The following is a 14245-nucleotide window of genomic DNA, read 5'->3' as shown; positions in this document are numbered from 1 at the left end:
ATCAGGCAAGAGAAAGAAATCAAGGGTATTCAGTTAGGAAAAGAAGAAGTCAAATTGTCCCTGTTTGCAGATGACATGATTGTATATTTAGAAGACCCCATCGTCTCAGCCCAAAATCTCCTTAAGCTGATAAGCAACTTCAGCAAAGTCTCAGGATACAAAATTCATGTGCAAAAATCGCAAGCATTCTTATACACCAGTAACAGACAAACAGAGAGCCAAATCAGGAATTAACTCCCACTCACAATTGCTTCAAAGAGAATAAAATACCTAGGAATCCAACTTACAAGGGATGTAAACGACCTCTTCAAGGAGAATTACAAACCACTGCTCAGTGAAATAAAAGAGGACACAAACAAATGGAAGAACATACCATGCTCATGGATAGGAAGAATCAATATCGTGAAAATGGCCATACTGCCCAAGGTAATTTATAGATTCAATGCCATCCCCATCAAGCTACCAATGAGTTTCTTCACAGAATTGGAAAAAAACTGCTTTAAAGTTCATATGGAACCAAGAAAGAGCCCGCATTGCCAAGACAATCCTAAGTCAAAAGGACAAAGCCGGAGGCGTCACGCTACCTGACTTCAAACTATACTACAAGGCTACAGTAACCAAAACAGCATGGTACTGGTACCAAAACAGAGATATAGACCAATGGAACAGAACAGAGTCCTCAGAAATAGTACCACACATCTACAGCCATCTGATCTTCAACAAACCTGACAGAAACAAGAAATGGGGAAAGGATTCCCTATTTAATAAATGGTGCTGGGAAAATTGGCTAGCCATAAGTAGAAAGCTGAAACTGGATCCTTTCCTTACTCCTTATATGAAGATTAATTCAAGATGGATTAGAGACTTAAATGTTAGACCTACAACCATGAAAACCCTAGAAGAAAACCTAGGTAGTACCATTCAGGACATAGGCATGGGCAAGGACTTAATGTCTAAAACACCAAAAGCAACAGCAGCAAAAGCCAAAATCGACAAATGGGATCTAATTAAACTAAAGAGCTTCTGCACAGCAAAAGAAACTATCATCAGAGTGAACAGGCAACCTACAGAATGGGAGAAAATTTTTGCAATCTACCCATCTGACAAAGGGCTGATATCCACAACCTACAAAGAACTCAAACAAATTTACAAGAAAAAAACAACCCCATCAAAAAGTGGGCAAAGAATATGAACAGACATTTCTCAAAAGAAGACATTCATACAGCCAACAGACACATGAAAAAATGCTCATCATCACTCGCCATCAGAGAAATGCAAATCAAAACCACAATGAGATACCATCTCACACCAGTTAGAATGGCAATCATTAAAAAGTCCTGAAACAACAGGTGTTGGAGAGGATGTGGAGAAATAGGAACACTTTTACACTGTTGGTGGGATTGTAAACTAGTTCAACCATTATGGAAAACAGTATGGCAATTCCTCAAGGATCTAGAACTAGATGTACCATATGACCCAATCATCCCACTACTGGGTATATACCCAAAGGATTATAAATCATGCTGCTATAAAGACACATGCACACGTATGTTTATTGTGGCACTATTCACAATAGCAAAGACTTGGAATCAAACCAAATGTCCATCTGTGACAGACTGGATTAAGAACATGTGGCACATATACACCATGGAATACTATGCAGCCATAAAAAAGGATGAGTTTGCGTCCTTTGTAGGGACATGGATGCAGCTGGAAGCCATCATTCTTAGCAAACTAACACAAGAACAGAAAACCAAACGCTGCATGTTCTCACTCATAGGTGGTAACTGAACAATGAGATCACTTGGACTCGGGAAGGGGACCATCACACACTGGGGCCTATCATGGGGAGGGGGAAGGGGGGAGGGGGGAAGGATTGCATTGGGAGTTATACCTGATATAAATGATGAATTGATGGGTGCTGACGAGTTGATGAGTGCAGCACACCAACATGGCACAAGTATACATATGTAACAAACCTGCATGCTATGCACATGTACCCTAGCACTTAAAGTATAAAAAAAAAAAAAAAAAAAAAAAAAAAAAAAACAGGATAGGTCCCAAGCAAGGCCTTATATCCAACCGGTGTACATATTAGGCGGTCACTACCTGTCTTCTTCTCTCTCATAAATACTGCATCTCCTGAATTGCTCCTCACAATTGACCAATTTAATGTAATTAAAACTTACGGAGTTTCCTAGATCCCAGTTCTAACTTCCAACGTAGCTATTCCCTGCATGAACTCTCTGCAAAGAGCATCAGTAACAAGGCAAAGAGGGGTAAGAAAGTGAGGAGTAGGAAGTAAGCTATTGAAAGTGAGAAAAAGAGGTTATTTCTCATTGAGTACATGTAAAACACTACTGATGCCTTTGTCTTCTCACAGAAAAAATTACACATTTTGTTTTTATTAAGCATGTTACAGTATGGGTCATGTTCAAACATGATTTGAGATATGAATCTTTACTTCTAAGCTCACCATGGACAGGGCTATCAAAAGCTGTGGTTCTCAAGTTTTGTGTGCCTGGGAACCACCTGCAGACATTATGAAAAGGCAGACTCAGATTCAGCGGATGTGGAGTAGAGCCTGAGGTTCTGAATTGGTAAAAAGATTCCAGTTTATGCTGAGGCTGACTCTCTACAGATTAGAGTGTGAGGTAGTTTGGATTTTGAACAGATTGTATGCTCTTAACCTGGGGTTTATGGAAGAATTTGCGGGTTTGGTAACTCACTTGAAATTAAATGGATATTTCTCTGTGGGTGTGCCTGTACATTTTTCTAGCAAATGAGTTCATAGCATTCATTACTGTCTCAAATTATTATCTATAACAGGTTAAGAACCACTTGACCTGCTGTTTTGTCATCACCCTCAATTTAGCTCACCTGTGGAACATAAACCAATGTCTGCTTTTCTTTTGTTTGTTTGTTTGTTTTTCAAGACCAGTTCCAAAACCTTGTACTGAAACAACTTCTCTGAATCTGAGGCCAAAAGCTGAGTACCTGTGCTCTACTCAAATGAAAGTTCACAAAATTTATTCATTTTCATAGAAACACATGAGGCTTTTTACATTTTTCAACATGTGATGAGGGAATTAGTTAAATTAGTATTTATAAATTTGTCCCACTTCTGAAGCAATCTCTTATTTTTATTGCCTAAATGAAGAGCAATAGATCAGGTCCACTGCTATCCATGATATGTTTTCTCCAAAAGATGAGCCCCTGTGGGGAACTGAGATGTGTTGTCATTTGAAGGGGGTCATGATAACCTGTCCTTAGCACCCCTCAAGTGGTACACTGAAAAGCACCTCCTGCAGAGACTTAAGGCCTGCACACACATTTCCCCAAACAATGACTCAATGTTTAATAAAAATTTCCCATTCAGCCAGTGTCACACCAGGGTGAATAGCATATGCAATCTGTAACATAAATTTTAATTTTTTTTCTGGTGGTAAGGAGGGTAAGTGAATCCATGGATAGTGATAATGTTAAATCACAGAGAATGGGAGCTAATTAAAATAAATGTTTATTTGAGCAGTCAGGAAGTTCAAATTATATAATTTCCCAGAAGATATTATCATAAATCATTTATTGGGTATAAACTGCTGTAAGTCAAAAGAGTATGTGTTTGAGGAGGCTGGATAGTGCTAAAGAGGAGTTGAGAGAAAGGAGTGAAAAAACAAGAAAGATATTTGAAGACAGTTTTGACCCTTTGCATTATTCAAACTAAGGAAGCTCTAAAGCCAAGTACTATGTTTGTTATTATTTCCCAAGACTTCAGAAATTTTCACTTCCATGATGCTGTGATGTTTATATTTATACTGACTCCCCATTTAAATCAGAACATGTCTAGCTGGGATCAACATAGAGAAGAGAGCAGGAATATGCTGATTTACTCCCATTCTTTTTTCTACCTCCTCCATCACCCCCTGCCACCATCCTACACTATACCTGCTGTCTCTTCTCCTTCTGTCTCACTCTCACCCTCGTCTCCTCTAAGATTGTCTTGTCTGCTTCACTCAGCTGTCTATCAAAGCCTACCTTAGAGAATTTTTTATTTTTGTCCAAGAAAGAACATATAATTTAAGCCTGACTTACGAGCTGAGTGGCTTTGAACAAGTCCTTTATCTTCTTTGAACTTTGATGTTCCTGTCCCCAAGGCATGAGCAATAAGGTAGCTTTAAAAGGTCTATTTTAAAGAAATGTAGGAAAAGGTGTTTTATTGTAGTTTAGGTACCTGTAGGTGTGACAAAAGGTACCTGTTTTACCCTTTCTCTCTCTAGGTTTTAGTTTATAAAAATAATAGAGACAAGGTATTGATAACCAGATGGGAATCAAGGATTGCAGAGAATCATAGCCTTTTGGAAAATGGTAGCAGTAGTTGGAAGACCTCTTCCTCCCTCCCTGACTACAAGAATATTGGGCCCGCTAGCTGTAAACTGAAACATTAGAGAGGTGGCTGGGACTTCTGAAGTCAGGCCTTGTGTGCTTAACAAATGCAACTCTTGTGAAGTTTAAGGACAGAGGGTCTTCAATGTCAATGTCCAGTGCCAAGCCCAATCAGGTTGAAAAACTTAAATAGTGACCTAATGGTCACTATTAACCCTTTCCTCTCATTTTTCACAGACAGGTGGCCAATGAAAGCTATGTTACTTGTGACTCAGAGTAGCCCTGTCTTACAATGGGAGAAGAAGAAAGGAGCAGAGAGGGGAGCAGGGCACCTCATCAGCACATCCCCAGTGGGCAAATAGTCTGTTTGGTTTCCCTTATTTTTGAAAAATAAGAAGGTTGGGAGAAGAACACAATGTTTCTCTTCCCAGAAGTGGCATTTAGAGATGTTTATCACCCTTAAAGTACAATTCACAGGGTAGACTAAAATGTCTTAAGATTGATGCAAAATTTATAGTTTGAAATTCGATCATTGATGAGGGATGCCTGAGGCTATTGTGTCTAAGTAAATGTAGCTACTCTCTTTTTGTTCGATATTTGTTGAAGATGGAAAGGTAGAGAATTACACAAAGTTTCCCATACATATTTTTTATTTCTCCCATACCCTCAAAAGCTCCTTGCCTGTCAGAAGTATAAATGATTGTGTGACACTTCTATATCTGCCCCTAGATAACCCAAACACAGGCTAGTTAGTTAATAATAAATATATGTAAGAATAATATTCTGGTTCACATGGAAACTAGACTGACAGAGGCCATTTCATTTTGTCTGGCTTCCCAGAATGTATCAGAGACAAAGTAGAGGTGAGAACCCAGGCTTCTTCAAAACCAACCTTTTTAACTTTGTTCTTAAGGGTGAAGGAATGGAAAATGAAGTAGGAAATAGGAAACAGTGGGGAAGATGTGAGTTAATAGTGAAATCAAAACCATGCTATGCATTGGCCTCTGATCTGATCCTGGTGAACATTTTCAGTCCATTCCAGCTGCATCCTAATTTTTCTCACCCCCAAAAATTATTTTACATGGGAAAATCTTTTGCAGAGAGATGCTAGCAGGAGTCTGCACCTGGCAGTCATATATTATGTACCTAATGAGTAAATGAAATGTTTAATAACTGTACTGTGAAAATGAAGCTTAAAACAGTAAATTCCTGCTGAGGCTGCTCATCTGCACCTGATACATACTGCTAGCCCATCTCAGAACTCCAGCTCATTTTTATTTTTTCCTTTTAGTGGGTCCTGCTGAGGAGATAACATTAAAACCAAAGCGATGCTCACTTAATTAGTTGTATATCAGTGTAAGAACATTTACTTAGCACATCAACAGCCAGTGTTCCACCAAAGGGTTGCCTGAAACTTCTCCAACATGCACCCTGGATAGGGGAAATTCTGCAGTGACTTCAGACTGAGCATTCGTAAATTTAAATTTTTCAATTAACTAGCTATGGATCATTTAACCTCAGAAACGTAATACCACTTATTTTTAGTTAGAATATCTGTTTGAAATGCAAAAGCAATAAAACCTTAATTGTTGGTGTAGCTTTTCACTAATAATTTTAAGAAAATAATGATAGAACATTTATTTTTTACAAAGCACTGGTTTAAAACTAAATTATTGCAATTTTTATAGCTAAAACTTAAAAATTAAATTTCTTACATTTATAGACATAAAGAGCCCAAAATCCAAAGAAATTAGACTATTAAGCCAAGATCACAAAACTAGGTCCTAGGCTAAAATGCTTCCTTAGTATCTGGATATTTATTTGAGCACTCATTAAATACTTGGAATTCGTTGTATAGGTCACACACAGTTTACCGTCGTTGAAAAAAAAAATAATATAGATCAGCTTGGACTTCAGATTGGGAAACCCTTCATCTTTCAAGACCTGTATGCAAAATGAAAGGTGATTTTTCCAATTTCTCAGATCCCCAGTACTGATCCTCTTCTCACTAGCTCCCACCCAGCCTTGAGTACCTCCCTCTCCCAAAATGAGGTAGGTTTTTTTTTAGTTACATTTTGAAAATCAATTTTCATATTTGGGAGAGATCCCAGAGGACCCTGACTCCAAAATTGAGATTATATTAACAGCTAGGAACCATGGAAGAGATTCTTTTAATTTTTCTTTTTCCTTTGATATATGTTTCTGATAGAGCTCATAGAAGTTTTATGAAAAGCATTCATATTTAGGCCAATTGTCAATGTTAAGTGTTGTTCTCCAAAGTGAATAAATAAATATTAAGCTTTCCCTATAGCTACAATCTAGATCTACCAACATAGAAAAAGTCATCAAAAATTCTATCATTTCTTAACATTAAAGAACAGCACTTTGATATCCTGAAGTAATATGTTTTCTGTGTGTTTTTTTGTTTTTCTAATTGCCATGATTTCCATTAGTTCTTGGGTAGGATGGTGGCTCTCTTCTAGTGAGTCAGAACACTGCCAGGCACATCAAAGGCTCTCAAGGCAGTCCATTATCAAGAAGGAGTCACCAAGAATTGGTGAGGCCAGGGTTGCATAAACAAAGTGGGCTTTAAACCTGGCTTCTGAAAGCAGTGTAAAAACAAAAATCAGTTAGTCTCCCAGGAAGTGTGGCAATGCCCCATTTCAATGTCAAAGTAATTGAAATCTAAGAAGGCTTAATATGGAGGATTAGGACAAATGGTCTCCCAACAGTAGCAATCAGTCCATTGGCAGGTGAGAGTCTGCAATATGGTGTCAAGTATCCTGTTTGGATTGGACCAAGCTCCAGGCCTCACTCACTAATCCACATGTCTGATGACTATACTGCCTTTTCATTTCAACCATATTTCAACCATTTCAATCAGTCCATATCAGGAAACTGATTATTTTATATAAAAATGTTCATTTGGTTTAAATGGTGTAGAAGATGGATTGAGAATTTAGACTGGGAAGGTGACTGATCAGGTCTCAAGCACAGGGTGAAAGATTAAAGATATGTCTCATAGCCCCATGAAAGAACAGGGACGCAGACCAGAAAATCAAGAAGGAAGCCATTTATGCTTGGTGAGCTATGAGTACTTAAGGAAAAAGCACTGCTTGGTGAGCTTGTAGGGACCCAGGTTTCACCAGTGCACAGGCTTGAAATATTGAACACCGAATCTACACAAATACAAATATCATATAGGGATGGAGTTACGTACAACCAAGAACATGGTGTCTGCCTTCCAACAAAGGATGTTTTCATGGAAATCTTGGTTTCAAAACATTTATTCTCCTTAACTAATGGGCAGTTTTGAGGCCACAATTGCCTAATTAGTTGTTAATAAATCTCTCCTGGGAAATTTCCCTTATACTCTTTTCTTTAATTGCCCTTTCAGGGAACGGAAAGAAAAATATTTAAGGCCATAGAGTGTCCCAGTCAAATCCTGCTGACAGTGAACTCTGGGAGGCTGTTTAAATTCTTTGCCTCTACTAGAATTTTATTGAAATTAACTCTACCTTGATCTCCAGGGACCTCAGTATTCTCCTCAACAAAATAAAAGGAAGGTCATTTGATGAGCTCCAGGAACCCCTGAGGTACTGGCATTCTAAATTTCTGTGATTCTGTGAATAGTACTTGAGAAAAGGTAATCATCTGAGGTTTAAACACTCCGTGTGGTCTTTGAGCCGAGACAGTCTCTTCGATTCCTTTTGTGAGGCTCACCATGTCTTATACATTTGTTCAACACTCAGTACATTTGAAATGTATAACTCTTGCCTGGGCACTAGAGAAAATCAATTATTATAGTGAACTTTCTAATGAGTTTGATTGATGGTACTCTTTAGTCATGTCCATGTCCTTTTGTAACAATAGGAGTGTGGCTGATGCAGTATGATACACATAGGGCAATATACCTAAGTGTTTGGAATTCTGGGAAGAAAATACACCATAAGAACATTTCCATCATGATAACCACAGGCTATGCCTAGGAATTCATTTCTCTGCATGTCAAACTGACAAAAAAATTGTGATGAAGTACATGTTATGGAATTATGTACAACAGTCTGGTATATTCTAAAAGAATCTTTACTTTTATGTTTCTTAGAACAGAACATGCACTGGCCCTACTTGGATTTCCTACATAATAAGCTATGCCAATGCCTTTCACTTTTTATTGTAGATACCTATGTTAGAGTGAATTGATTTTCAAAATATGTTAAACATGCATTGCATGTATTTGATTGCGTGTTAGATTATAAATTTTCAGAAGTAGCTGAATTTCTTGAATAAGTTTTTAAAATGAAAAATTTAAAATAAAATAAATAGGTTTTATGATTAAGGGAGTCTAGGTCAAAGATAAGTACAAGATACATGAAAAAAAATATGTAGAGACAAATGTTAATTTTTAAGATGCAGTTGCTGTGTTAAACATGGGAAGGGATAAGAGCTAGCTTCTGGAAGGTACTAAGAGAAACATCTTTGTAACAATACAGCTATTACAAATTCAGGTTTAATCAGAACATTGCAAGCATTCTTGAAGGGCATACAAACATAATTCAGGCAACACAATTCAAAATACGTGGTTGGGAGATACCTTCTCAAGGTTTATGCCTCTTTTTAAAGCTTTTAAACTTTGTGAATTCTTTTTTAAACTTTATGCTTTCACTTAAATAATAACCTAAAATATCAACATGAATTTCACATGCTGCGTTATCTGGAAGATGATTTTATAGGAACTCCCTGCCAAGGATTTTAGTGGCTGACTTCCTATTTGGGTTTACAATTAACATGGCACCAGGAACACCATGGTTATAGTCAGAAGTTTTTTTAAAAAAATGGTGTGTGGGTGTGTGAGTAGAGGTAAACCATTCACATCCAGTGAAGACCACCTGACATTACAGTCCCTGTATGAATGAGGTCATGCCTATTGTTGAGTTAGAAAATCTTCACAGAATTAGAAATTAAAAAAAAAAAAAAAATTCATATGGAACCAAAAAGCCCCTACAGCCAAGACAATCCTAAGCAAAAAGAACAAAGCTGAAAGCGTCACGCTACCTGACTTCAAACTATATACTACAAGGCTACAGTAACCAAATCTGCATGGTACTGGTACCAAAACAGAGATATAGACCAATGGAACAGAACAGTGGCCTCAGAAATACCACCACACACCTACAACCATCTGATCTTTGACAAACCTGACAAAAACAAGCAATGGGGAAAAGATTTCCTATTTAATAAACGGTGTTGGGAAAACTGGCTAGCCATACGTAGAAAACTGAAAACTTAACCCTCCTTACACCTTATACAAAAATTAACTCAAGATGGATTAAAGACTTAAATATAAGACCTAAAACCATACAAACCCTAGAAGAAAACATAGGCAATACCATTCAGGACACAGGCTTGGGCAAAGACTTCCTGACTAAAACACCAAAAGCAATGGTAACGAAAGCCAAAATTGACAAATGGGATCTAATTAAACTAAAGAGCTTCTTCACAGCAAAAGAAACTATCATCAGAATAAACAGGCAACATGCAGAATGGTAGAAAATGTTTGCAGTCTATCCATCTGACAAAGCACTAATATCCAGAATCTACCAAGAACCTAAATAAATTTACATGAAGAAAACACAAAACCCCTTCAAAAAGTGGGCAAAATATATGAACAGACACTTCTCAAAAGAAGACATTTATGCATCCAACAAATGTGAAAAAAAGCTCATCATCACTGGTCATTAGAGGAATGCAAATCAAAACCACCATGAGATACCATCGCACACCAGTTAGAATGGTGATCATTAAAAAGTCAGGAAACAACAGATCCTGGAGAGGATGTGAAGAAATAGGAATGCTTTTACACTGTTAGTGGGAGTGTAAATTAGTTCAACCATTGTGGAAGACAATGTGGTGATTCTTCAAGAATCTAGAATTAGAAATAACATTTGACCCAGCAATCCCATTATTGGGTATATGTTCAACGGATTATAAATCATTCTACTATAAAGACAAAAGCACACATATGTTTATTGTGGCACTATTCACAATAGCAAAGACTTGGAACCAACCCAAATGTCCATCAATGACAGACTGGATAAAGAAAATGTGGCACATATATACCATGGAATACTATGCAGCCATAAAAAAGGATGAGTTCATGTCCTTTGCAGGGACATGGATTATGCTGGAAACCATCATTCTCAGCAAGCTAACACAAGAACAGAAAATCAAACACCACATGTTCTCACTCATAAATGGGAGCTGAACAATGAGAACACATGGACACAGGGAGGAGAACATCACACACTGGGCCTGTCAGGGGGCAGGGAGTTAGGAGAGGGATAGCATTAGGACAGCTATATAATATAGATGATGGGTTGATGGGTGCAACAAACCACCATGGCACATGTATACCTATGTAACAAACCTGTACATTCTGCACATGTACTCCGGAACTTAAAATATAATTTAAAAAAGGGGGAGGCAGGATAAAAGTATTAAATTTATATTAATAAAGAAATAAATAGTAAAATTATGATTATCAGAGGCTGTGAGGTGAGAGGATTGAGGAGATGTTGGACAAATGGTACAAAATTTCAGTTAGAAAGGAGGAATAATTCAAGAGATTCATTGTATATTGTGGTGATTAGAGTTAGTAACTATATATTGTATACTTAGAAATTGCTAAGATTTGATTGAAAGTGTTCTCAACACAAAAAAATAAGTATGTGAGGTAATGCATATGTTAAATAGCTTGATTTAGCCATTCCATAATGTATATACATGTATCAAAACATTATGTTTTACACCATAAAAATATACTATTTTTCCTTGTTGATTAAAAATAAAGAAAACAAGTTGTTGAATAAATGAAAAAAAGAAGGAAAATGTTCATAATGAAAACTGGGCATATATGACAAACCCAAAATGATTGTAACATAGCAACAGTATCATATGGTAATTTTGTTTAGCCCAACAATCTCATTTATCATATTAAATTAATGATTATAATCCAAATTGTACTATTTCATAGTTCTGTTTAACTTTAAAGGTGTTTTTGTTTTATAGCATAGCAAAAGAATTATAAGGTATGATGTTTACAGCAAGTTTTATGTTTGTATATATTTTAAAAATATTGGAATACAGTATTTTAAGTCAACGCTGGAGTTGATTATTTTGCTTTTCCCTTTAAATTACAAGATAGTTATGAGAAACAATGATTTAAAAAAAGGAGTTTTTATCCCCAGATTCATAGTTCTTGAACTAGATTTCATGTTCGTGTATATTGCTTCCTCAAAAATCCCATGTAATTGGATGGGCTATGTCAACAAGCTAGTGATCATCCTTCATTTGCTCCATGGAGTTAGACAGATGTTGGTGCGAACTCTTATACTACCTGCCCATTTCTAAATGTGCGAACTTAGGCAAGTTTTTTACTTTTTCTTTATTTTGGCACCCCCATGTGTGAACTGAGAATACAAATACTTAGCAGGATTGTTTTGAAAAATATTAATATATGATATTATAATAAAATGATTAATATTAAAAATAGCCCTCATTTGGTAACTATAATTGGCACCAAATGAGCTTCCTTGACATTTCACAGGCTCTGTACTGTGATGAACCACAGTCCAGAGCTCCCAGGCAACTTTTCACAGCGTGAATAGCCCTCTTTGAAAAAGTTACTAAGTATCAGCCACTTTAAATACATAATCTCATTTAATCCTAACAAATTACTAGTATCATTCCTATTTTACAGTTGAAAAACAGGCCAAGACAGGTTTACTTGACAAGAAATTGCACAGATCGGAATGCAGACTGGACTTACTGTGATATCCCAAATTCTCCCTCACCATGTTATTTTGTCCAAAATGAAACTAAAATGCTTGGCATGGATCTATACTTTTGTAGGCACTCAGAAGTATTATTTCCACTCTTAAGAAAACAATTCATGTTTCATTTCGCTTCTCATCAGAGGTACCATGAACAGAATATCATCCTCTTATGTTATCATAAGTTTTATATCACTCGAATTGCAGAGTTTTGATCCCTAAAGTTCAAGAGTGAAAAGTATAAATATGAAGAAATTTCATGTCAGGTCATGGTATGGGAAAAGATGCTTATGTCAAGATTTATCATTTCTAGTGACCAGCACCTAGCAGATTGCTAGTTTATTAGATTTATTTATTATTATTTTCATTGTTTCCTTCCCAATGAACAGATGACTCCTATTTATCTGATTGTAGAGTAACCTCTGAGCTTTATTAGCTAGAATTTTGTTTTCTAAAGTGTAGTCCAAACAACTTTTTCTTGGCAAAATATAGGACCCCATTAGAACCATTAAGACTAAAATGTCATCTCTCTTGATAGAAGAGAACTGCGGCCACTGCCTTTTCATGGCTTTCTGTAATACCTTTTCTGCTGACCTCTTGGTTACAATGCTAAGAATGACACAACCCCTTAGTTGTGTGAGATGTACTAGCTCATTCAATAAGCCTTTGTAAAAGCTTTATTTTCAGCTATAGCGACGAGGTTGTATTAGTGCTACAAGCTAAGCAGAATTTATAAAGCAAATTTCAGTTCCCTCCAAAAAGGCAGCCCTTATGTATAATAGACAGAAATATCATCTATTAGATACTCAGCAGTGCCTCAAATGATTTTCATGAGCAATAGAATGTCTTTTATTGACAAAAGCCGTACAGATTAGAACAGAATTACATCTTTTTTTGTTCCAAAATAGAATTAAAAATGATAGTCTATCAGGTTAGCCATGATGGATTTTATTTTATTCTAATGTCTTATGCTCATTTGTAGACCAGATGAACCAGCTCTTCTAACTCCACAAATCTTCCTTGGTTCTGCTATGCAACTTAGGGCTTATTTCAGTGGTTTAGCACAGGGCTTTCGGCCCTAAGCAGAGACTGGCACCAAATAAGCTTGCCTGACACTTTATAGGGTGTGATGAACAGTCCAGAGCTCCAACGTAACTTTTCACAGCGTGATTTGGAATCTACTTGCAATTACATATGGCTAGTGAAGCTGCATCTGGAGAAGCCTAATCAGAATTTGTCTTCCATTTAGTAGAAATAAAACGAGCCCACTCTTTGTGTCAGGATTCATCTTTACACTATAGAATGAGCAATAACCTAAAATCAATGCCAATCTCCTGGATATGGTGTATATACTTGAGAACATGTTCTGCAGAATGTTTTCGACATTACTTTCATCACTGTGTTTTCTATTTCAGGGCCCACTCTTCCTAAGACCCATGTGAAAACAGCCTCCCTTGGGTTGGCTGGAAAAGCAAGATCCCCTTTGCTTCCTGTGTGTGTGCCAACAGCCCCTGAAGTGTCTGAGGAGAGCCACAAACCAACAGAGGATTCAGTCAATGTAAGGACATCTTTAAAATTCATGCTTCATCAAGGGACAGATTGACTTAAACCAATGAGTACTGTCCATTCACCCCAGGCCACCCCAGGGCATTGTTGTTCTTATTGTTGTTTGTTCTTCTGTTTTCCTGCACTTAAATATGAAGAGGAAATAAAAGCTATGAAAAAAAAAAATATGTCAGAGACATACTTATGTAAAAAGTTGATTCCTAAGGACAGTCTTAGAAATACGACCAGATAGCTACATAATGTGTGGTTTTACACACACACACACACACACACACACACACACACACACACACACATATATATATATATATATATATATATATGTACATATACACATGGATATGTGTGTGTGTTTCTTTTCAAAAGGAAGAAATACCTTAGCATTCTTGGAAATAATTAAGACTATATAACTACTCATTCTTCTTCTTCTTCTTCTTCTTCTTCTTCTTCTTCTTCTTCTTCTT

At 36.7% G+C, this 14245-nt stretch overlaps 1 protein-coding gene across 1 annotated transcript in view; it reads left to right on the top strand.

Annotated features, from left to right (window-relative positions):
- Positions 1-14245, top strand: part of DCC (DCC netrin 1 receptor) — a 1259004-nt gene that overhangs the window by 1234951 nt on the left and 9808 nt on the right. Inside the window, exon 28 of the mRNA XM_026455168.2 lies at positions 13631-13773. Within this exon, the coding sequence (XP_026310953.1) occupies positions 13631-13773 (143 nt within the window). The remainder of the gene's footprint in view (positions 1-13630; positions 13774-14245) is intronic.

The sequence above is a fragment of the Piliocolobus tephrosceles genome, chromosome 18 (assembly GCF_002776525.5).
Source record: "Piliocolobus tephrosceles isolate RC106 chromosome 18, ASM277652v3, whole genome shotgun sequence".
NCBI lineage: Eukaryota > Metazoa > Chordata > Mammalia > Primates > Cercopithecidae > Piliocolobus > Piliocolobus tephrosceles.
Note: the sequence above shows the minus strand (reverse complement) of the source record. Positions and strands in the feature narration are given on the sequence as shown.